At 50.4% G+C, this 26,623-nt stretch overlaps 1 protein-coding gene across 5 annotated transcripts in view; it reads right to left on the reverse strand.

Moving 5' to 3' along the window:
* arhgef2 (Rho/Rac guanine nucleotide exchange factor 2) overlaps positions 1-26,623 on the reverse strand; it is a 107,766-nt gene that overhangs the window by 16,989 nt on the left and 64,154 nt on the right. For 3 of the 5 annotated variants that reach the window (XM_031890302.1, XM_031890300.1, XM_031890301.1), the window contains exon 8: positions 1,923-2,067. In XM_031890302.1, the coding sequence (XP_031746162.1) occupies positions 1,923-2,067 (145 nt within the window). 5 annotated transcript variants of the gene reach the window in all.

The following is a 26,623-nucleotide window of genomic DNA, read 5'->3' on the forward strand; positions in this document are numbered from 1 at the left end:
GGACTGACCCATAAACACGTCGGTGCCATTAGTACAGTTTGGGCCTAGGAGGGACTGACCCATAAACACGTCACTGCCATTAGTACAGTTTGGGCCTAGGGGCGACTGACCCATAAACACGTCGGTACCATTAGTACAGTTTGGGCCTAGGGGGGACTGACCCATAAACACGTCACTGCCATTAGTACAGTTTGGGCCTAGGGGGGACTGACCCATAAACACGTCGGTGCCATTAGTACAGTTTGGGCCTAGGGGGGGACTGACCCATAAACACGTCACTGCCATTAGTACAGTTTGGGCCTTGTGGTGCCTGTGGGTTAGAGCAAGGTGCCAGGACTCTAACACCCATCCCATTACACTATAAAGCGTCAGTGCTGAAGGGGTTAAGGGAACCGCTCTCCCGTGCCCCTCCGCCCAGCAGAGGAGGGATAGCTGCCGATCCCTGCAGACCCGTCTCTGGTTCCTGTAATTTAATCTGCGGTTTGGCTCGTCCCACAAACAGACAAATAGGACTGCGACTGGGGCGCCATTGCTGTGACCACTGTATTATACCAAGCCCGGCCACTAGGGGCGCCACAGATATGAAGGGAAGAAAGTTGACAAACAAACAGGAGTAACACGTGGACACAGGCCGTGCCGTTAGTGCGTGACACGTGCGCGTGACCCGGGGGGGGGGGTAACAGCTGTTGTTGGCGGCAGATGTGGAGTCAGTAACACAAGGATCCTATTAAGCCCCATCCTGCCCCCCCGGCCCCCCGGTGCAGCTGTCCGGCCCTGACACACAATACAGGTGGGAACAGCTGCCGGCTTGGGAAGATGAGGCTGGGAAAGGGGATACTCGGGCCGGGGGGCCCACTAAGGGCCACAGTCACTCCCAGGGGGGGACACTGCCAACGTGTAACTGTACCCCCCAGGCATCTCCCATCTACATAGCACAGATATATATCCTTATTATACACAGGAGGGGGTAAGGTTCCCTTGGTTACAATTTGCAAATATACCCCTGGGGGATCTGCTTTGTAGAACCCAGAGCTCTAGGTGAGACCTTACCCAGGGATCTATAAAGTGGTACCGCTGTCTCTCTGCCCCCTGGGGATCTGCTCTGTAGAACCCAGAGCTCTAGGTGAGACCTTACCCAGGGATCTATAAAGCGGTACCGCTGTCTCTCTCTGCCCCCTGGGGATCTGCTCTGTAGAACCCAGAGCTCTAGGTGAGACCTTACCGAGGGATCTATAAAGCGGTACCGCTGTCTCTCTCTGCCCCCTGGGGATCTGCTCTGTAGAACCCAGAGCTCTAGGTGAGACCTTACCCAGGGATCTATAAAGCGGTACCGCTGTCTCTCTCTGCCCCCTGGGGATCTGCTCTGTAGAACCCAGAGCTCTAGGTGAGACCTTACCCAGGGATCTATAAAGTGGTACCGCTGTCTCTCTCTGCCCCCTGGGGATCTGCTCTGTAGAACCCAGAGCTCTAGGTGAGACCTTACCCAGGGATCTATAAAGTGGTACCGCTGTCTCTCTCTGCCCCCTGGGGATCTGCTCTGTAGAACCCAGAGCTCTAGGTGAGACATTACCCAGGGATCTATAAAGCGGTACCGCTGTCTCTCTCTGCCCCCTGGGGATCTGCTCTGTAGAACCCAGAGCTCTAGGTGAGACCTTACCCAGGGATCTATAAGGTGGTACCGCTGTCTCTCTCTGCCCCCTGGGGATCTGCTCTGTAGAACCCAGAGCTCTAGGTGAGACCTTACCCAGGGATCTATAAGGTGGTACCGCTGTCTCTCTCTGCCCCATCTCAGATAGCATCTGTAACACTGTTACCCTTCAGTATATCAGACTTGCAGGCTTGCAGTTACCAAGCCGTTCCCCCAATATTTCTATGGAACCAACATGCAATGTGGGTAATGATCCCCCTTTCCCAATACTTACTGGGGCAAATCAGCGCCTCTTTAGCGGTTATACTCTTGTTGCACACAAAGCACATGGTCGTCCCAGACACGGTGATGGTGGTGAACAGGTGCCCGTTGGTGTACCGGGGGTCCTTGGAATCCTTCATCTTCTCTTTTTCTTTATTCTATTAAAAAAAAGAAAGGAGGGGGGGGGGGGGGTCAGACGATTCCCAGAAGCCTTTGCTTGTATATTCAGGGTGCAGTATTACGGGGGAGTCATTCTGCCACCACGGAGGGACTATTTTTTTGCCCCAATGACCTCCGTTTCCGTAGCCGACCCACCTGTCCGGCAGGGAGCCTCTCGCTTGGGCGCCTACCCTTCCAGCTCATGGTCTGCAGCCGGCGAGGCGCCACGTCGGGCCGGGGACCCCCGGCGGAGTTACGGTGACCACCCTGCTGCTGCATCTCCGGCTCAGTGCTGCATTATCCGCCAGCGCAGCGGATTCCAGGAATCTGTCTCTATCCCCACTACTTCTCTACAGATAACCATGACAACCATCAAACTCTGCCAGGGGCGGCCCCTCTCCTTATCTCCCGACTGCACTGCAGATGAGATGGCAGAGGTGGGTTTTTATCTAATATTTCTATGCGACGCTCCCGGGTTAACCTTTCCGGTTAGCAGACTCTTTGTTATAGTAAATAAGGGGTTAATAGGGCAATATTACCACCTTCCTAACCCCCAGTACCCCCTGATACTTCACTTGTCATCAAATTATATTCCAGGGCAATAACCTTCTAGATATCTAGATAACGTTCTAGACGGTAGATACCAAGTCGGGACCCTCCCAATTGCCGACACTCTCTCAGTGACCTCTAGCAATGTCTCTGCGCTGATCCCTCCCATCTGTAGCGTTGTCGGGGGCGGTGTGAGTCTCGGAATTGGGAGGGGATTCAAGGGCAAGTTAACAGGTTAGGCAAGAGACTAGGGTCAGGTGTGACTTGGGCACTTTCCAACCCACCCATCACTCCAACCGGGCTGATACCCTTCCCTATCCGGCCAACTCATCTCTGGTACCCAAGAAGACACTTCTGGGCACTTTCCAACCCACCCATCACTCCAACCGAGCTGATACCCTTCCCTATCCGGCCAACTCATCTCTGGTACCCAAGATGACACTTCTGGGCACTTTCCAACCCACCCATCACTTCAACCAGGCTGATATCCGTCAGTATCCGGCCAACTCATCTCTGGTACCCAAGATGACACTTCTGGGCACTTTCCAACCCACCCATCACTCCCCCGGCTGATATCCGTCAGTATCCGGCCAACTCATCTCTGGTACCCAAGATGACACTTCTGGGCACTTTCCAACCCACCCATCACTCCCCCGGCTGATATCCGTCAGTATCCGGCCAACTCATCTCTGGTACCCAAGATGACACTTCTGGGCACTTTCCAACCCACCCATCACTCCCCCGGCTGATATCCGTCAGTATCCGGCCAACTCATCTCTGGTACCCAAGATGACGACACTTCTGGGCACTTTCCAACCCACCCATCACTCCAACCGGGCTGATACCCTTCCCTATCCGGCCAACTAATCTCTGGTATCTAAGATGACATTTGTGGACACTTTCCAACCCACCCATCACTCCAACCGGGCTGATACCCTTCCCTATCCGGCCAACTCATCTCTGGTATCTAAGATGACACTTCTGGGCACTTTCCAACCCACCCATCACTCCCCCGGCTGATACCCTTCCCTATCCGGCCAACTCATCTCTGGTATCTAAGATGACATTTGTGGACACTTTCCAACCCACCCATCACTCCAACCGGCTAATACCCTTCCCTATCCAGCCAACTCTTCTCACGTATCCAAGCTCTTAGTTACCCATACTCCACAGCTTCCTGCTGTTCCAATTGGTTGGAATATCGGCCACTCATATGCTCTACCTGGCCAAATGGACAGACACTGTACGAGCGGCCGATACCATGAATGACTGGAACAGTATGAGGTGCCCAACGTCCATGTACCAACCATGGTATGAGATTCTATTGCTATGGGTTTATGGGCCAGCTTAAGCCTCTCTGACTAAGGCTAGTACTAATGATATCGAGATGAGTCCATTGATGTGGCTGCATTTGATAGGCCAGGGAGGGCTGGCCGCATTTGATAGGCCAGGGAGGGCTGGCAGCCATTTTGAGGACACGTGGGACGTATATACCAAAAAAAATCAGAGAGAAAGGAACATTTCTGGTAAAAGATGGCGTCATTCTGTACTCTCGCCCCCCCCACACAGGTACCGTTCTGCTAATGACTGGGTGTTAATCATGGAATTTCCTGCCATTTAATAACTCAAACACGTCCCCCCCCCCCAGGCACCTCCATCTCTGGGGGCCGATTATAAAGGCGCTGAATAAATAAATACATGTGGGTTCAGCTCTTTTCCATACATCACAGGCATATTTTATTTTCCCTGACACCCACACACGGAGCTGCCTACCCGCACCCCCCACTCGTGGTGCAATCTTCCTGCCATCGGCCCCTCCCATTGGCTGGAATGGAACACAGTCGCCCCCTTTTTATTAAAAAGGATTACGTGTAAAGGGTAACTAAACTGGTCAGGTGACTGCTTCCCCCACAACTCCCAGAATTCTCAGCCAGCCGACGTGTCTGGCTTCTTACATACAGCTATTGGGTATTTAAAAATGGACATGTGTTACTTAAGGGTTAAGTGCTGTTGGGCAACAACTCCCGGGTTACCATGGTTTCCGGATTAAAAGGGGAAGTGTGCATTTCCTATTAATGTTTATTGAATAATGATGCCCCCCCCAAGTAGGAGATGGTCACACATTGCAGCAGATCTACAGGCTAGTAGTCACCTACACCATGGCCAGTATGAAGCCCCAGCCGGATAGAATGTTGTGTATCATGTGGTTCCAAAGGCCGTTCTAAAGGGGAAGCAAGAATGATGTGTAAATGTAATGTTTGTAGGTGAATAAAGGGAATATGGCAGATGGAGGACATAGACAACCATGGTTAGATGTTGGTTTGATGCCAATGGACGGTCAAGGCCACATCGGCAGATAGAATCAAAGGGCTCGGGGGATGTTGGAGGACGCCCAAGCCTGAAGCGGAAAGGCCAATGGGCCACAAGGCTTGGCAGGCAGAAAGCGGCCGGGTATTTCAGCCTGTGTTGCCCCAGTACAGGGTATAGGAGGTTGGCCAAGACTGAAGCGGAAAGGCCAATGAGCCACAAGGCTTGGCAGGCAGAAAGCGGCCGGGTATTTCAGCCTGTGTTGCCCCAGTACAGGGTATTGGAGGCGGCCGAGACTGAAGTGGAAAGGCCAATGGGCCACAAGGCTTGGCAGGCAGAAAGTGGCCGGGTATTTCAGCCTGTGTTGCCCCAGTACAGGGTATTGGAGGTTGGCCGAGACTGGATCGGAAAGGCCAATGAGCCACAAGGCTTGGCAGGCAGAAAGCAGCCGGGTATTCCAGCCTGTGTTGCCCCAGTACAGGGTATAGGAGGTTGGCCGAGACTGAAGCGGAAAGGCCAATGAGCCACAAGGCTTGGCAGGCAGAAAGCGGCCGGGTATTCCAGCCTGTGTTGCCCCAGTACAGGGTATAGGAGGTTGGCCGAGACTGAAGCGAAAAGGCCAATGAGCCACAAGGCTTGGTAGGCAGAAAGCAGCCGGGTATTCCAGCCTGTGTTGCCCCAGTACAGGGTATAGGAGGTTGGCCGAGACTTAAGCGGAAAGGCCAATGAGCCACAAGGCTTGGCAGGCAGAAAGCGGCCGGGTATTCCAGCCTGTGTTGCCCCAGTACAGGGTATAGGAGGTTGGCCGAGACTGAAGCGGAAAGGCCAATGAGCCACAAGGCTTGGCAGGCAGAAAGCGGCCGGGTATTCCAGCCTGTGTTGCCCCAGTACAGGGTATAGGAGGTTGGCCGAGACTGAAGCGGAAAGGCCAATGAGCCACAAGGCTTGGCAGGCAGAAAGCGGCCGGGTATTCCAGCCTGTGTTGCCCCAGTACAGGGTATAGGAGGTTGGCCGAGACTGAAGCTGAAAGGCCAATGAGCCACAAGGCTTGGCAGGCAGAAAGCGGCCGGGTATTTCAGCCTGTGTTGCCCCAGTACAGGGTATTGGAGGCGGCCGAGACTGAAGTGGAAAGGCCAATGAGCCACAAGGCTTGGCAGGCAGAAAGCGGCCGGGTATTTCAGCCTGTGTTGCCCCAGTACAGTGGGGTGGGGGGTAGCCGCCATCTCGGCACGTAGAAGGTTTCAGCAATAGAAGATAAATAGGAAGGTTATTGGTACCAGGGGTGGTAGGAGGAAATGGGCCGGTACCGCCGGAGCAGCGTTACAGCAGGATATGGAACTAAGAGCCGCTTCCTGTTGGGCTATGGGCTCACAGGCTAAGACTATTTTTAGGGCTGCGACACCCACGTGTGACATGTTACCACCAAGGTGCCGCTCACAGGAGAATACCCAGTACGTCTGCTCTCTCTGCCAGTCCTGGTACCAAATGGATCAATGCCTGGCGCTGAAAGCAGGGTTCCCTGGCATCTCCTATAGGCTGTATGGCTAGTGTGTCCAAGTGGCACACGTTACAGATACCTGTGCTACACAATACCATAGCGCCAATGTTATACCGCCACCCAATGGTCATTATCCACCTTCAACTGAGCATTAATCTATAGAGCATCTCTCTGATAAGCGGCCACCTAATGGCACTATCGGGGGGTACCGGTGCCGTTGTGCCCGTGGCTAGGGTCGGCCATTCATTCCGACGTCCCCGTACAACCTCCCTGTGCTCAGAACATTAGGGCCATTAGCAGCCAGCAGCCCCGCTCTGCGTCACATCCATTACATTAATGAGACCAGATATTATACAGAGACCAGTAATGTCCGCAGAGCTACTCCAATGTGGCTACGGAATGGGTCCAACCGTCCCACCCAAGCTGGACCCTTTGGTGCCCACTAAGGGATCCTCTCCCTATGGGTCTCCATAGGTGCATAGTATAATCTATCCATATGGGGTATAGGAGGCATTTACAGCATTGCATTTGCCCCTGACCCAGTGAGTAAAGCCTGTGCACCTGGTATATAGGGGTATAGGAGGCATTTATGGCATTGCATTTGCCCCTGACCCAGTGAGTAAAGCCTGTGCCCCTGGTATATGGGGGTATAGGGGGCATTTACAGCATTGCATTTGCCCCTGACTCAGTAAGTAAAGCCTGTGCCGCCGGTATATAGGGGTATAGGAGGCATTTACAGCATTGCATTTGCCCCTGACCCAGTGAGTAAAGCCTGTGCCGCTGGTATATGGGGGTATAGGAGGCATTTACCGCATTGCATTTGCCCCTGACCCAGTGAGTAAAGCCTGTGCCGCTGGTATATGGGGGTATAGGAGGCATTTACGGCATTGCATTTGCCCCTGACCCAGTGAGTAAAGCCTGTGCCCCTGGTATATGGGGGTATAGGAGGCATTTACGGCATTGCATTTGCCCCTGACTCAGTGAGTAAAGCCTGTGCCGCTGGTATATGGGGGTATAGGAGGCATTTACGGCATTGCATTTGCCCCTGACCCAGTGAGTAAAGCCTGTGCCGCTGGTATATGGGGGTATAGGAGGCATTTACGGCACTGCATTTGCCCCTGAACCAGTGAGTAAAGCCTGTGCCCCTGGTATATGGGGGTATAGGAGGCATTTACAGCATTGCATTTGCCCCTGACCCAGTGAGTAAAGCCTGTGCCGCTGGTATATGGGGGTATAGGAGGCATTTACATCAGTGAGTAAAGCCTGTGCCGCTGGTATATGGGGGTATAGGGGGCATTTACAGCATTGCATTTGCCCCTGACCCAGTGAGTAAAGCCTGTGCCGCTGGTATATAGGGGTATAGGAGGCATTTAGGGCATTGCATTTGCCCCTGACTCAGTGAGTAAAGCCTGTGCCCCTGGTATATGGGGGTATAGGAGGCATTTACGGCATTGCATTTGCCCCTGACCCAGTGAGTACAGCCTGTGCCGCTGGTATATAGGGGTATAGGAGGCATTTAGGGCATTGCATTTGCCCCTGACCCAGTGAGTAAAGCCTGTGCCGCCGGTATATGGGGGTATAGGAGGCATTTAGGGCATTGCATTTGCCCCTGACCCAGTGAGTAAAGCCTGTGCCGCCGGTATATGGGGGTATAGGGGGGCTGATAGTAAGCACTGAGGGAAACACAAGGTCTGCACCATAACAAGGAACAGCTGGGGAACATCAGGGTGAGAGGGATGGGCTGTGAAATGAAGCGAATCCCCCAGTACCAGGCACTGAGAGCCGCTCCGTCTGGGAGTACAAAGTGATAATACCCCGGCCCTCCCTCGTACACAGCGCCCCCTCAGCTGTCATAGGAGAATGGCATGAAGCAATATGGCAGCTCCTCACCCATATATGTGTCTGATAAGCATTTCCCTCATACGTCAGTGTAGATAAAACCAAACCTTTTCCCATATTTCCCAGAGACACCGGGCCCATCCACGTGCTCTAATGTGTAATGCATTTAACTTAGGTAACGGCAGGGGGGCCCCACAGCCATTCTGTGAGCTTTCAGCTGGTCATTATACCGAGCCCTGTAACCGCCATCACTAAAATTACATTCTGACTCACATCCTGCGCAAACTAACCCTACACTTTAACTTCTCTGCCTCCAGTCGGGCGTAGCCGGCCGTGTAGCTGCAGCCTGACTTCCCAGAATGAGTGGTGGATGCAGGGAGCGGCCTTCCCAGCAGGGTGGGGATTGTGAGAGATTCACAGAAATACTGCAGGGGCTTGTGTAGCCTGGGCCCCCTTAGCCCATAACCAGGTTACAGATATATAGAAACATTGGGGTAACAGTCACCCCGCTATAGTTCCAGGGGTACCCAGGGCACAAATAAGCACTCACCCCAAATCCCCCCTAACTGGCCTTCAGGCTGGGCCCCCTTAGCCCATAACAAGGTTACAGATATATAGAAACATTGGGGTAACAGTCACCCTGCTATAGTTCCAGGGGTACCCAGGGCACAAATAAGCACTCACCCCAAATCCCCCCCTAACTGGCCTTCAGGCTGGGCCCCCTTAGCCCATAACAAGGTTACAGATATATAGAAACATTGGGGTAACAGTCACCCCGCTATAGTTCCAGGGGTACCCAGGGCACAAATAAGCACTCACCCCAAATCCCCCCCTAACTGGCCTTCAGGCTGGGCCCCCTTAGCCCATAACAAGGTTACAGATATATAGAAACATTGGGGTAACAGTCACCCCGCTATAGTTCCAGGGGTACCCAGGGCACAAATAAGCACTCAGCCCAAATCCCCCCCTAACTGGCCTTCAGGCTGGGCCCCCTTAGCCCATAACCAGGTTACAGATATATAGAAACATTGGGGTAACAGTCACCCTGCTATAGTTCCAGGGGTACCCAGGGCACAAATAAGCACTCACCCCAAATCCCCCCCTAACTGGCCTTCAGGCTGGGCCCCCTTAGCCCATAACAAGGTTACAGATATATAGAAACATTGGGGTAACAGTCACCCCGCTATAGTTCCAGGGGTACCCAGGGCACAAATAAGCACTCAGCCCAAATCCCCCCCTAACTGGCCTTCAGGCTGGGCCCCCTTAGCCCATAACAAGGTTACAGATATATAGAAACATTGGGGTAACAGTCACCCCGCTATAGTTCCAGGGGTACCCAGGGCACAAATAAGCACTCACCCCAAATCCCCCCCTAACTGGCCTTCAGGCTGGGCCCCCTTAGCCCATAACAAGGTTACAGATATATAGAAACATTGGGGTAACAGTCACCCCGCTATAGTTCCAGGGGTACCCAGGGCACAAATAAGCACTCACTCCAAATCCCCCCCTAACTGGCCTTCAGGCTGGGCCCCCTTAGCCCATAACAAGGTTACAGATATATAGAAACATTGGGGTAACAGTCACCCCGCTATAGTTCCAGGGGTACCCAGGGCACAAATAAGCACTCACCCCAAATCCCCCCCTAACTGACCTTCAGGCTGGGCCCCCTTAGCCCATAACAAGGTTACAGATATATAGAAACATTGGGGTAACAGGATTAAGATAGGGGGGCAGTAAGGAATACATGGATAGATTCTGCCCCCCAATAATAGAGAGTATCAGTAAATGACAGCTGATTAGATGAAGGTTGGGCCCCGGGGCCCCGCTGTGCAGCCAATCAGGGAATCCCTAGTTTCTCTAGAGAAATCCCATAGGAGCCCAGACCCTTTCCCTTTAGATCAGAACATGAAGGGAACATTTTTCTCCTGCAAACACAAAAATAACTTGAGTAACATTTGGGAGCCTTTTATGGGCTGGCAGTGCCACGGCGCCGGATACCAGGACACGACCGGGCCCAATCTGCTAAGTGACTGTGCGGCTCAGTCTGGGCCCGGGGGCCAAGCACAGTTCCCATGTAGCCAATACAATAGCAGCTTTATTATCAATAACCATTCCCACCCACTCATAATAAAACCAGGTTAAATGAATATAGTGCCGTGACCTTCACTGATATAGGGACAATGAGCCCTAAAATGATCACACTGGGTGCCATCAGAGTGTTCTAGTCCCACCCACTGCCTCACTTCCAGACTCACTGTCCCTCCCCCTGTAAGCTTCCATCAGAGTGTTCTAGTCCCACCCACTTCCTCACTTCCAGACTCACTGTCCCTCCCACTGTAAGCTGCCATCAGAGTGTTCTAGTCCCACCCACTTCCTCACTTCCAGACTCACTGTCCCTCCCCCTGTAAGCTGCCATCAGAGTGTTCTAGTCCCACCCACTGCCTCACTTCCAGACTCACTGTCCCTCCCCCTGTAAGCTGCCATCAGAGTGTTCTAGTCCCACCCACTGCCTGACTCCCAGACTCACTGTCCCTCCCCCTGTAAGCTGCCATCAGAGTGTTCTAGTCCCACCCACTTCCTCACTTCCAGACTCACTGTCCCTCCCCCTGTAAGCTGCCATCAGAGTGTTCTAGTCCCACCCACTGCCTGACTCACTGTCCCTCCCCCTGTAAGCTGCCATCAGAGTGTTCTAGTTCCACCCGCTGCCTGACTCACTGTCCCTCCCCCTGTAAGCTTCCATCAGAGTGTTCTAGTCCCACCCACTGCCTGACTCACTGTCCCTCCCCCTGTAAGCTTCCATCAGAGTGTTCTAGTCCCACCCACTGCCTGACTCACTGTCCCTCCCCCTGTAAGCTTCCATCAGAGTGTTCTAGTCCCACCCACTTCCTCACTTCCAGACTCACTGCCCCTCCCCCTGTAAGTTGCCATCAGAGTGTTCTAGTCCCACCCACTGCCTCACTTCCAGACTCACTGTCCCTCCCACTGTAAGCTGCCATCAGAGTGTTCTAGTCCCACCCACTTCCTCACTTCCAGACTCACTGTCCCTCCCACTGTAAGCTGCCATCAGAGTGTACTAGTCCCACCCACTGCCTCACTTCCAGACTCACTGTCCCTCCCACTGTAAGCTGCCATCAGAGTGTTCTAGTCCCACCCACTTCCTCACTTCCAGACTCACTGTCCCTCCCACTGTAAGCTGCCATCAGAGTGTTCTAGTCCAGCCCACTGATCAAATTAGACTCCCTGCCCCTCCCCCTATAAGCTGCCATCAGAGGGTTCTTAGAGAGATATTCCCAGCACCCCCAGTCACCCATCAACATCGACCCTTGCACAGTGACCCTCAGGCTAGGAATGTATAGCAAAATAAGGGCTATTTGCCCGCTGTGCCCCTACACACCCAGAGCCAGTCAGTAGGCAGCAGCACAAATATGCCAGTTTAGTTGTTTGAGGCTCTGGCCCTGACTGACTGCCGCTTCCTGGGCTCTGAGCTGCTCAAGGCTGAGATACTGACTCTTATCAGCTCATTTCCCATGGGCCCCCCACCCTCTCCTCACCCACACACTGAGCCTGGCACTTAACTCTCTCCTGCGGCAGTGCCAAAACCCACATCTGAACCTGTGCTGCTACCTACCTGTGTATAGCCAGTACTGTATGGGGTACAACTTATTGTGTGCCCAGAGCATTCCTTCTCTGTATATTTGTATTTATACATATGGGTAGGGGGTGCCATAGTGTTTCCCTTAGACAGTACAGTATGGGGGTACAGCTTATTGTGTGCCCAGAACATTCCCTCTCTGTATATTTGTATTTATACATATGGGTAGGGGGTGCCATAGTGTTTCCCTTAGACAGTACAGTATGGGGGTACAGCTTATTGTGTGCCCAGAACATTCCCTCTCTGTATATTTGTATTTATACATATGGGTAGGGGGTGCCATAGTGTTTCCCTTAGACAGTACAGTATGGGGGTACAGCTTATTGTGTGCCCAGAGCATTCCTTCTCTGTATATTTGTATTTATACATATGGGTAGGGGGTGCCATAGTGTTTCCCTTAGACAGTACAGTATGGGGGTACAGCTTATTGTGTGCCCAGAGCATTCCTTCTCTGTATATTTGTATTTATACATATGGGTAGGGGGTGCCATAGTGTTTCCCTTAGACAGTACAGTATGGGGGTACAGCTTATTGTGTGCCCAGAACATTCCTTCTCTGTATATTTGTATTTATACATATGGGTAGGGGGTGCCATAGTGTTTCCCTTAGACAGTACAGTATGGGGGTACAGCTTATTGTGTGCCCAGAACATTCCTTCTCTGTATATTTGTATTTATACATATGGGTAGGAGGTGCCATAGTGTTTCCCTTAGACAGTACAGTATGGGGGTACAGCTTATTGTGTGCCCAGAACATTCCCTCTCTGTATATTTGTATTTATACATATGGGTAGGGGGTGCCATAGTGTTTCCCTTAGACAGTACAGTATGGGGGTACAGCTTATTGTGTGCCCAGAACATTCCTTCTCTGTATATTTGTATTTATACATATGGGTAGGGGGTGCCATAGTGTTTCCCTTAGACAGTACAGTATGGGGGTACAGCTTATTGTGTGCCCAGAACATTCCTTCTCTGTATATTTGTATTTATACATATGGGTAGGGGTGCCATAGTGTTTCCCTTAGACAGTACAGTATGGGGGTACAGCTTATTGTGTGCCCAGAACATTCCTTCTCTGTATATTTGTATTTATACATATGGGTAGGGGGTGCCATAGTGTTTCCCTTAGACAGTATAGTATGGGGGTACAGCTTATTGTGTGCCCAGAACATTCCTTCTCTGTATATTTGTATTTATACATATGGGTAGGGGTGCCATAGTGTTTCCCTTAGACAGTACAGTATGGGGGTACAGCTTATTGTGTGCCCAGAGCATTCCTTCTCTGTATATTTGTATTTATACATATGGGTAGGGGGTGCCATAGTGTTTCCCTTAGACAGTACAGTATGGGGGTACAGCTTATTGTGTGCCCAGAACATTCCTTCTCTGTATATTTGTATTTATACATATGGGTAGGGGGTGCCATAGTGTTTCCCTTAGACAGTACAGTATGGGGGTACAGCTTATTGTGTGCCCAGAGCATTCCTTCTCTGTATATTTGTATTTATACATATGGGTAGGGGGTGCCATAGTGTTTCCCTCAGACAGTACAGTATGGGGGTAATTGTGTCCCAGTGTTGCACCCCAGGGCAGGGTATGGAGGCTGCGGAGCTGGCATGGCATTGATTTACTGCTTGTTCCCATCCCTCTCGTAACCACTCACTGGGGTTCCTGTTTCACAAGAGAAAGTGGGGGGTGCGGAAGGAAAGGGCAGGGCAGGTGCAAACAGCCTCTTCATGCAGAGTAATCTCTCTCATCAGCTCCGAGGCCTCCGGCAACACTGTATCCTAAAGCCCTGGATCTGCTCAGATTCTGCAGCCAGCTCTCTGTACAGGCTATGGGCAAACTTAGGGGGCTGTTCCTGCTGAATTGTGCTTAGTACAGGGGAATCCCTATGTGCCATAGGTTTATGGTATCTCTCTGTACAGGCTATGAGCAAACTTAGGGGGCTGTTCCTGCTGAATTGTGCTTAGTACAGGGGAATCCCTATGTGCCATAGTTTTATGGTATCTCTCTGTACAGGCTATGAGCAAACTTAGGGGGCTGTTCCTGCTGAATTGTGCTTAGTACAGGGGAATCCCTATGTGCCATAGTTTTATGGTATCTCTCTGTACAGGCTATGGGCAAACTTAGGGGGCTGTTCCTGCTGAATTGTGCTTAGTACAGGGGAATCCCTATGTGCCATAGTTTTATGGGATCTCTCTGTACAGGCTATGAGCAAACTTAGGGGGCTGTTCCTGCTGAATTGTGCTTAGTACAGGGGAATCCCTATGTGCCATAGTTTTATGGTATCTCTCTGTACAGGCTATGAGCAAACTTAGGGGGCTGTTCCTGCTGAATTGTGCTTAGTACAGGGGAATCCCTATGTGCCATAGTTTTATGGTATCTCTCTGTACAGGCTATGGGCAAACTTAGGGGGCTGTTCCTGCTGAATTGTGCTTAGTACAGGGGAATCCCTATGTGCCATAGTTTTATGGTATCTCTCTGTACAGGCTATGGGCAAACTTAGGGGGCTGTTCCTGCTGAATTGTGCTTAGTACAGGGGAATCCCTATGTGCCATAGTTTTATGGTATCTCTCTGTACAGGCTATGGGCAAACTTAGGGGGCTGTTCCTGCTGAATTGTGCTTAGTACAGGGGAATCCCTATGTGCCATAGTTTTATGGTATCTCTCTGTACAGGCTATGGGCAAACTTAGGGGGCTGTTCCTGCTGAATTGTGCTTAGTACAGGGGAATCCCTATGTGCCATAGTTTTATGGTATCTCTCTGTACAGGAATATTTGGGGTCACTGTATTTTTCCTAAAGGAAAAACAAGATCCCGGTGTAATTGATTCATTAACTGGAAATCATTAATATTCCCGAAAGCCCCTTTTATATCCTCCTCTTCCTCATCCTGTTTGGGAATAACCAACCGGATATCCAACTAAATCCCCTACATGCACAGTATTCTCTCCTCTACCAATTAACTTAATAATCAGCCGCTCAGCTAACGAGCTTGTGTCTAACGAGCGTATTCTGGGTACCCCTGGAACTATAGCGGGGTGACTTTTACCCCAATGTTTCTATATATCTGTAACCTTGTTATGGGCTAAGGGGGCCCAGCCTGAAGGCCAGTTAGGGGGGGATTTGGGGTAAGTGCTTATTTGTGCCCTGGGTACCCCTGGAACTATAGCGGGGTGACTGTTACCCCAATGTTTCTATATATCTGTAACCTTGTTATGGGCTAAGGGGGCCCAGCCTGAAGGCCAGTTAGGGGGGGATTTGGGGTAAGTGCTTATTTGTGCCCTGGGTACCCCTGGAACTATAGCGGGGTGACTGTTACCCCAATGTTTCTATATATCTGTAACCTTGTTATGGGCTAAGGGGGCCCAGCCTGAAGGCCAGTTAGGGGGGGATTTGGGGTGAGTGCTTATTTGTGCCCTGGGTACCCCTGGAACTATAGCAGGGTGACTGTTACCCCAATGTTTCTATATATCTGTAACCTTGTTATGGGCTAAGGGGGCCCAGCCTGAAGGCCAGTTAGGGGGGGATTTGGGGTGAGTGCTTATTTGTGCCCTGGGTACCCCTGGAACTATAGCAGGGTGACTGTTACCCCAATGTTTCTATATATCTGTAACCTTGTTATGGGCTAAGGGGGCCCAGCCTGAAGGCCAGTTAGGGGGGGATTTGGGGTGAGTGCTTATTTGTGCCCTGGGTACCCCTGGAACTATAGCAGGGTGACTGTTACCCCAATGTTTCTATATATCTGTAACCTTGTTATGGGCTAAGGGGGCCCAGCCTGAAGGCCAGTTAGGGGGGGATTTGGGGTGAGTGCTTATTTGTGCCCTGGGTACCCCTGGAACTATAGCAGGGTGACTGTTACCCCAATGTTTCTATATATCTGTAACCTTGTTATGGGCTAAGGGGGCCCAGCCTGAAGGCCAGTTGGGGGGGATTTGGGGTGAGTGCTTATTTGTGCCCTGGGTACCCCTGGAACTATAGCGGGGTGACTGTTACCCCAATGTTTCTATATATCTGTAACCTTGTTATGGGCTAAGGGGGCCCAGCCTGAAGGCCAGTTAGGGGGGGATTTGGGGTGAGTGCTTATTTGTGCCCTGGGTACCCCTGGAACTATAGCAGGGTGACTGTTACCCCAATGTTTCTATATATCTGTAACCTTGTTATGGGCTAAGGGGGCCCAGCCTGAAGGCCAGTTAGGGGGGGATTTGGGGTGAGTGCTTGTGCCCTGGGTATACATACACAGATACACATTACACAGATACATATTACACCAGTTCCACCCAGTTAGCTGGCCCAGTTTCCTATCAGACGAGCCAAGCCCAGGCCCAGATGCAGGGAATCAGCTGCTTGCCCTCTGCTCACACAGGAGACACGTGCCCCATGACAGGGCAGTTTGGATCTGTCTGTGGATTTTGCCCCCATAGATGACACAGCAGGGAATCTCCCAGCCATAGGAATTCCTTGATAAACATGGATATCCCTGGGCAAACAGTGCGCTACACATTCTGTGTGACCCATAAAGCATTAAAATTGGATGTTCTGCAGCCTAAAGGTCCCCATACACGGGCCGATAGAAGCTGCCGATATGGGTACCTTGGACTGACTCGGCAGCTTATCGGCCCATGTAGGGGCAGAAACGATCGGACTGGCCGACCGATATCTGGCCTGAAATTGGCCAGATATCGGTCGGCCAGGTTAGAAAATCCCGTCGGATCGGGGACCGCATCGGCTCGTTCATGCGGTCCCCGAACCGAACCGACTGCCCCATTGCCGCTTTCAGAATTCGATTGTTTGGCCCCAGGGCCAAACGATCGAATTCACCGACATGCCTCCCCGATATCGCCACCCGTAGGTGGGGATATCGGGTGAAGATCCGCTCGCTTGGCGACATCGCCAAGCGAGCGGATTTGCCGGTGTATGGCCACCTAAAGGGTGAAGACACACAGAGCTACTAGTAGCAGCTACTTGTCACGGCTACTAAACCAGACAATGCTGATGATTTACTGATAACTGTCTCTACGTGTGTTTAGAAGAGGCAATTCTCAATATTGTCTATGGCAGGGGATTTTCTGGCGGGCCGATTTCAGCTGCTGATATGGGCACCCCCAACAGATCTCAATCATTTTCTTGGGGTGGGATCCCCCAGTTTCACTAGATTGAAAGCTCCGGGACAGGCTTGCCCATTATACCTCTAGGCTATAAGCTCCTTGGGGCAGGGTCTCCCATTATACCTCTAGGCTATGAGCTCCTTGGGGCAGGGCCTCCCATTATACCACTAGAGTGTAAGCTCCTTGGGCAGGGCCTCCCATTATACCACTAGAGTGTAAGCTCCTTGGGACAGGGTCTCCCATTATACCACTAGAGTGTAAGCTCCTTGGGACAGGGCCTCCCATTATACCACTAGAGTGTAAGCTCCTTGGGGCAGGGTCTCCCATTATACCACTAGAGTGTAAGCTCCTTGGGGCAGGGCCTCCCATTATACCACTAGAGTGTAAGCTCTTTGGGGCAGGGCCTCCCATTATACCACTAGAGTGTAAGCTCCTTGGGGCAGGGTCTCCCATTATACCACTAGAGTGTAAGCTCTTTGGGGCAGGGCCTCCCATTATATCACTAGAGTGTAAGCTCCTTGGGGCAGGGTCTCCCATTATACCACTAGAGTGTAAGCTCCTTGGGACAGGGCCTCCCATTATACCACTAGAGTGTAAGCTCCTTGGGGCAGGGTCTCCCATTATACCACTAGAGTGTAAGCTCCTTGGGGCAGGGCCTCCCATTATACCCCCAGACTGTACCAGTTGTACCAGCAGCTGCTCGGGGCAGGGTTGCTCATTACAATGAAGCCCCTAGAAGACAGGGACACAGACGGCCTCTCCAAACTGTCAGCAAGGGGGGGGGGGCGGAGTTGGGAAAGTGGCGGCTGGGAATGTACAGTAGGGGCTGATATGGCCGTGTATTTCCTATCCCCCCACCCCAGAGACGGGCGGCCCCCCCATCCCCCAGCACAGGTTGGTGGAACAAAGGACCAGTCTGAATGCTTCTCCTTTCATGTCAAAACAATGGCTCTACAGTCATCCAAGGGTAACTTCCCTGCCAGCCCCGCCACTTAACCCCTTATATTCCCTGCCAGCCCCGCCACTTAACCCCTTATATTCCCTGCCAGCCCCGCCACTTAACCCCTTATATTCCCTGCCAGCCCCGCCACTTAACCCCTTATATTCCCTGCCAGCCCCGCCACTTAACCCCTTATATTCCCTGCCAGCCCCGCAACGTAACCCCTTATATTCCCTGCCAGCCCCGCAACTTAACCCCTTATATTCCCTGCCAGCCCCGCCACTTAACCCCTTATATTCCCTGCCAGCCCCGCAACGTAACCCCTTATATTCCCTGCCAGCCCCGCAACTTAACCCCTTATGTTCCCTGGCACCCCCGCAAATTAACCCTTTATAATACCTGCAAGCCCCGCAACTTAACCCTTTATATTCCCTGCCAGCCCAGCAATTTAACCCCTTATATTCCCTGCCAGCCCCGCAACTTAATCCTTTATATTACCTGGCACCCCCTCAACTTAACCCTTTATATTCCCTGGCACCCCCTTTACAAACACAACCTGCGTGTGTGTATATATATATATATCTGTATAATTTCCCTCGGAGCGGTCTGGAACCCATTGCCTCCCGTGCCAGACGCTTGGGTGGAGCGGGGGGGCGCTAATGGCTGAAAGGGTTTGCTTACACTCAATTGGTTTCCGAAGGAGCGGCCGGTCTAGACTACACGAGTGCCTCATTAGCCCCTCTCCAGCGCCCCAGGAGCGGCTGCTGAGCACACACATCTCTTTATTGTGCGGAGGCCCAGCCAGGTGCCAGGGTGGGAAGCAAGGAAACCCCACGTTATTCCCACCCCGCGCTCACTCACAGCCCCCGGGTCTGTTAAGTGTTTCAGGAGTCACAACTAGCAGTGCAGGAGTCATACAGTGAGTCATGTAATGGGAGATCACAACCCCAGTGTAATACTCAGTTACAGTCCTGCTGTACAATGTTGCACAAGTCTGTTCTACTCCAGGTCTGTTAAGTGTTTCAGGAGTCACAACTAGCAGTGCAGGAGTCATACAGTGAGTCATGTAATGGGAGATCACAACCCCAGTGTAATACTCAGTTACAGTCCTGCTGTACAATGTTGCACAAGTCTGTTCTACTCCAGGTCTGTTAAGTGTTTCAGGAGTCAGAACCAGCAGTGTGGAGAATATAAACAGCCACACAAACACTACTCTGCCCCTGTTGGGGTGCTGGGGGGCTGCAGGGACAGTCACACAGTACACTATTGCCTCTGGCAGTGGGGCATTTAGTTGGAACATCACAGCTTGCCCCTTACACTTCTGACTACTTGCCCTTTATTCCACGTGCCGCTGTTTACGCCCAAACACTGATTGACGCTATTGTGACACCCACGGGTGCCAGCCTGACCAGCCGCTAATTACCCAAACTGGTTAATTATTAGCCAAGGCCCAAGGTGACCTCATTGCCGACTCTTCTGGGAGGCCCCACCATGGATGCACCACCTCACAAGTATTCTGGGAGCTGAAGCTTGCACTCTACCCTGCAGATACTTCTACCTTATCCCAGTTAGATTGTAAGCTCTATGGCCATTTGAGTCGTGAACGACCAGCAGTGCAAACAGGAGAGGGCAGGAGCGGCTGAAATACACCAGCAGAGAAATTGCCACACGTACCATCAGCTCCCAACCTGGGTTTCCCAGTAATTGCCCCCGCCGCATTCCTCTCTGTTAATCCCTAATCCATGGGTGCCACCTGTGCAGGGCAGAGAGAGACGGGCGGGCAGAGCCCTTTCATCTCTTTGTGTGTTTGCTCAGTGGCTCAACTGCCTCCCCCTCCCAGAATCCTCTTACTTACTATAGTGTGGCCCCTGAAGGGCCCAGACTTCCAGCCCTGCAAAAACTCCCAGCACCCATTGACTCCCAGCACCCATTGACTTCCAGCCCTGCAAAGACTCCCAGCACCCATTCACTTCCAGCCCTGCAAAGACTCCCAGCACCCATTCACTTCCAGCCCTGCAAAGACTCCCAGCACCCATTCACTTCCAGCCCTGCAAAGACTCCCAGCACCCATTCACTTCCAGCCCAACTCCGCACCAGACTCCAGCCCAAGACCAGCCCATTCACTTCCAGCCCTGCAAAGACTCCAGCACCCTTCCCAAATTCCCACCTTCCAGCCCTGCAAAGACTCCCAGCACCCATTCACTTCCAGCCCTGCAAAGACTCCCAGCACCCATTCACTTCCAGCCCTGCAAAGACTCCCAGCACCCATTCACTTCCAGCCCTGCAAAGACTCCCAGCACCCATTCACTTCCAGCCCTGCAAAGACTCCCAGCACCCACTGACTTCCAGCCCTGCAAAGACTCCCAGCACCCCCAGCACCCATTGACTTCCAGCCCTGGAAAGACTCCCAGCACCCATTGACTTCCAGCCCTGGAAAGACTCCCAGCACCCATTGACTTCCAGCCCTGGAAAGACTCCCAGCACCCATTGACTTCCAGCCCTGGAAAGACTCCCAGCACCCATTGACTTCCAGCCCTGGAAAGACTCCCAGCACCCATTGACTTCCAGCCCTGGAAAGACTCCCAGCACCCATTGACTTCCAGCCCTGCAAAGACTCCCAGCATCCCCAGCACCCATTGACTTCCAGCCCTGCAAAGACTCCCAGCACCCATTGACTTCCAGCCCTGCAAAGACCAACTCCCGGCACCCTTTGACTTCCAGCCCTGTAAAGAAAAACTACTGGCACCCACTGACTCCCAGCCCTGCAAAGACCGACTCCTGGCACCCTTTGACATGCCCCCTACCCATGCTTATGGCTAGAGATAAGTACAGTATATAATAAGCTCTGCTAATACCATCCATCTCCCTAAATATACAGATAATATACCGTTTAAGCATTTCCCTATGGGACCAGACTGTAAATTATATCCTTATAAACAGTGCTTAGTGATGTCATCAGCTATAATCTGAGTTAAGTGATGTAATCTCTGTCACATGACTCACTAACACATGTATATTATAACATAGTACCTACTGTTCACGGAACTACTGTTCCTCGTTCACTATATGAGTGAGCGCTGGGGGTTAGTGCTGGGGTGAGACAATGATGCTGGGGGGGGGAATAACAGGAAGGTGATGCAGGATATGGACAGGAGGAAGTTGACTGGCTCTAAGTTACTGTTAAGGTTGGGGGGGGGGGGGGGGTCAGTATTTTGCTTACACATCTCCCCCCCCTGTACATTGTGCTGCCCCCCATAGCAGCTCAGTCCTGGCTGGAGGGGGTTACGAGGGCACAGGTAAGGTCGCACAAAGGGTTGAACAGGAAAATGGTTGTTTTTAGACCCAAAGCTATAAATATGAAACAGGAAAGGAGACGTCAGCTTCTATGTTATTCCCCTTGCAGGGCCGTGCCCCCCCCCCCCCCCAGCACAATGTCATTCTGCCCAATGCCCAGGTTTAGGTAAAGGTGCCCACGTGCGACATGGCGCCCACTGGGGATTTCAGCCTCTCACTCTGCCCCACTGGTGGGATTCCCCGCAGGCGGGAAACTCATAATTACCCCCCCCCAGTGCTTTTTATTTTATCAACAATTCTGTGCCCCCCCCAACCCACCTCTTCCAGCAGCCAAAATAACAGATGCTTAACCCCTGGTTGCCAGGGAGGAGAGGGTGGGGGCTCCCCCCATCCCCAGGTAAAGCGTACCCCCATCTGTGGCCCAATGAATGGCCTGCCTGTCTGGGGGCCTGGCCCTCGGCCAGCGAGTGATTCGTTATTTAACGCACCAGCAAAAGTTTCAAATTATGACTCCCAGCCCCCTCGGCTCAGGGGGGGGCACTGCCAGCGCTTTCATCCCCGCCGCACAGTTACCCAATGTGCCTTTTCCATTGCATAAAGGATCACAGGGGGGGCCACAACGCGTTTCAAACACTTGCCGGATACTGAATTACAACCCAATAACAAGGGGCGCTGGGAGTTGTTGGTAAGATTTCTGTTTGTGGGTGAAACCGCCGACGAAGAGAACGTAATGGCGGATACAGTGGATAGTTTTAAGGAAGGGTGGGATGTGCTTCATGGTAAATAAAGGGTTAATGAACTGAGTATGTAATGGCGGATACAGTAGATAGCACTAAGGAAGGGAGGGATGTGCCTTATGGTATATAAAGGGTTAATGAACGGAATCTGTGTTTATGTATATATCTTATCAGCAGTGGCGGCAGTGAAAGGGTGTGCGTCTGATAAAGGGGAAACCATAGCCAGCCAATCAGAATGCTTTCTGGCTGCTGATAACTAATATTAATAGAATTCACAAAACACTTGATTTTTCCCTAAATTTAACCCCCCCCCCGGGCATCCCAAGTCACAAGACAAGAATATCCCATGGTGCATCTGTGAGCGCGGCGGAGGCACAACGATAATAAATAGAATGGTTTCTTTATGGGGGGGGGGGGTATAAACAAAGCAGCCATGCAGCGGAGGGAAAGGGAGGTCGGGCAACGTGGGACCCCCCCTAGCCACATGGCTACGGCACAGGAGTAGTAGGGAAATGGCTCAGTGCAAGGCAAGAGGCAGAGTTTCATTTAAAGGCAACATTAACCCAAAAAGTTCTTATTACCGAATACAACAGCAGCGCAGCGTAAACAATGAAGTCAGCCCTTTGTTACTCCCGCCGGCTTCTGCTACATTGGTTCAACAGTCAGAACAGCAAGGGACCCACAGGCAGGAAGTTGCCCCCCAATGACAATTTTTTTTATTTTTTTCCCCATTGTGCTTTAGGGTTTATATCCCCTTTAACATGAAAAAAAGGACGATGGGTTAACCGACACCTCTTGTGTTACTGCTCTTATCTTTTGTTGCACCTTTCCGGTTGTGACAGACTCAGCATTAACCCTTTCATGGACGGGGGGGGGGGGGGGGGTAAGCTGACAGATGGCTGCCCTGAGCTAGCAGCGAGGCTGAACAATAGCCCCATCCGAGGGATGGCAGTATTCTCCCCGCCGGACCCCCGCCTAAACAACCCCCTTCCACTCCGCTTTAAAGGGGAAGTGAGACAAATAAAAAGACTGACCTTGGTGCGCTCCGCCGGGGCTTTGCCAAAGGACTCAATCCGAGACATATTCTGCTCAGGGTGGTCCCTGCGGCTGACCCCCCTCCGGGCCTTGGTTTAATCCAGTTTGGGGGGGTTAGAGAGAGAGTGCTGGCTGCTATTCCCGGGGAGACGGAGCTCACAATCTGCCTGTTTATTCACAGGAAGTCGCAGCGTCCGTGCAGTTGAAATTATTCAAACCCCAACCCCTTCCCCCCCCCCAGCAGCAGTAGTCTCATCCCTCTACCAGCAGAGGGGGTGGGGGCCAATCCCAGCCGCTGTCTCTCACTCTGCAGCTGCTGCTGCCCCTTTTACTTAACCCCTGAGCTCCCACACTCCTGCCCCCCCCCCCCCCATATACTAAGGAAACTGCACACTCCAGTAGTAAAAAAGAAAAGCCCCCCCCCACCTCTTTTTGATTTTTTTTTTAATACCCTGATGAAGACCCTATAGGGGTAGAAACGTGTTGGGCGTATATAGATATATATACAGATATGTGTATAGATTGTAAGCTCTACGGGGCAGGGACCTTCATCCTCTTGTGCCTTTGACTCTTAACTTATTCCAACTGTATCTTGTATTTATTTCTATTTATTTATTTGTATTTATTGTTATACTGTGTATTTATCTATTATTATCTTAATAACCCCCTGTTTGTATTAATGCATTCTGCTGTACAGCGCTGGGTATATAAATAATAGCCCTTTATAAATAAAGATATACATACATGTACTTGTGCTTAATAAATGTATTTTTTCAACTTTTACTACTACTTTTACCTTTTGCTTTATCCCAATGCTCCTCGATAGTGAAGTACGGAATAAAACGTGGGTGTTCCGTGCCTATTTATTTTTTACATGACCGAGCCCTTTTTGGACGTGGCCACGCCTATTTTGGCGCAACTTTCCAATCAGATTTCTTTTATGAGACAAAACGATGACATTTTGGGTTGACTTGCCCTTTAAAGGGCTTGGGGCAAGTAAGGGGCCAATATGTTATAATATGAGCCCCTGTTTAGGTTTGCGGCTGCTGTGCCGGCCCCGGGGGCTCAGTTGTACTTTCACAGCATTATTTATCTCTAAATTAAATTTTAGTATGTGCTATTCAGAGATAATTTGCAATTGGTCTTTTTTTTTTATTATTGGCATTTTTTTTTTCTATTAGTTTGCTTTTCGTTACAGGTGAGGTTCACCTGTAAGTTAACTTTTAGTATGTTATATAATGGCCTATTCTGAGCAACTTTGCAATTAGTCGTCATTATTTATTTTGTATAGTTTTTGAATTATTTGCCTTCTCCTTCTGACTCTTTGCAGCTGTCAAATGGGGGTCACTGACCCCGGCAGCCAAACCCTATTGCTCTGTGAGGCTCCAGTTTTATTGTTATTGTTACTTTTTATTCCTTATCTTTCTATTCAGCCCCTCTTCTATTTATATACCAGCCTCTCATTCAAATCACTCCCTGGTTGCTAAGGTAATTTGAGCCCTAGCAACAGGAGAACTGACCCTGGCAGCCAAACCCTATTGCTCTGTGAGGCTCCAGTTTTATTGTTATTGTTACTTTTTATTCTTTATCCTTCTATTCAGCCCCTCCCCTATTTATATACCAGCCTCTCATTCAAAGCACTCCCTGGTTGCTAAGGTAATTTGAGCCCTAGCAACAGGATAACTGACCCCGGCAGCCAAACCCTATTGCTCTGTGAGGCTCCAGTTTTATTGTTATTGTTACTTTTTATTCCTTATCTTTCTATTCAGCCCCTCCCCTATTAATATTCCCATCTCTTGTTCAAATGACTGCCTGGTTGCTAGGGAACACAAGACCCTAGCAACCAGCTGCTAAAATACCAATTGGAGAGCTGCTGAACAAAAAGCTAAAACAACTAAAAATCGATATAAAGTAAAAAATGAAGACCAATTGCAAAATGTCTCAGAATGTCAATGTCTACATGAAGCTAAGGCAGCTTTCCAGTCTGGAATTGCAGCAGCTATCAGGTTGCTAGAGTCCAATTTAACCTAGCAACCAGGCAGTGATTTGAAAGAGGAAAGAGGAATTTGGAAAAGGGAAACATAAGTAATAAAAAGTAACAATAACAATAACATCAAAGCTCACAGTGCTTTAGTTATTTGGCTGCCGGGGTCAGCGACCCCCCATTCAAAAACAGAAAGAGTCAAAATAATTAAAAAAAACTATAAAAAATGAAGACCAACTGAAAATGACACTAGGGATGGGCCATTCTAATCTAGGGACAGATTATCCGCCCAAAAGCAGAAGTGTGTTCCTATTGGTGCATCTGAGGCAGGTAGGTATAAAGGCCTCCCTCCCATTGGCTCCCCATTGTGGCGGTGCACCTGTGGGTGCTGATTGTGTATAGTCACTGTGCGTGACACGCGCCTTTGTGCCGGGGCCTTTGTGTTTGGTTTCTGTTAGTTTTGTTCCTTCTTTCTTGGGTGCAATGCGGTTACAGGAACAGTCTCTCAGTCTGGGTGTTTGCAATTAACTGCATAGGGAAACAGAGCGGCTGTTAGTGTGAGGGGCCGCGGGGGGAGTAGTACAGACACAACTCCAACAGCCAATAACGTCTCTCAGCTACAGCGGCATTCAGCACTTCCATGCCTATTTGTGTCTCTCTATACATACATACATACCTACCTACCAACATACATACATACCTACCTACCTACCAACATACATACATACTGTACATACATACCAACATACATACATACCTACCTACCAACATACATACACACACACACACACATATATACATACCTACCTACCAACATACATACCTACCTACATACACACACATATATATATATATACATACCTACCTACCAACATACATACACACACACACACACATACATACATACATACCTACCTACCTACCAACATACATACCTACCTACATACACACACATATATATATACATACCTACCAACATACATACACACACATATACATACATACACACACATATACATACATACACACACATATACATACATACATACATACACACACTATATATATATATATATATACATACCTACCTACCAACATACATACACACATACATACCTACATACATACACACACATATACATACATACATACCTACCTACATACATACATACACACATACACACATATATATATATATACATACCTACCTACCAACATACATACACACACATATACATACATACCTACCTACATACACACACACACACACATACATACCTACCTACATACACACACATATATATATATATACATACCTACCTACCAACATACATACACACACATATACATACATACCTACCTACATACACACACACACACACACACATACATACATACATACATACATACACACACACACATACATACATACACACACACACATATACATACATACATATATATATATATATATACATACCTACCTACCAACATACATACACACACATATACATACATACCTACCTACATTCACACACACACATACATACACACACACACACACACACACATACATACATACACACACACACACACACACATACCTACCTAC

The sequence above is a fragment of the Xenopus tropicalis genome, chromosome 8, assembly GCF_000004195.4.
Source record: "Xenopus tropicalis strain Nigerian chromosome 8, UCB_Xtro_10.0, whole genome shotgun sequence".
NCBI lineage: Eukaryota > Metazoa > Chordata > Amphibia > Anura > Pipidae > Xenopus > Xenopus tropicalis.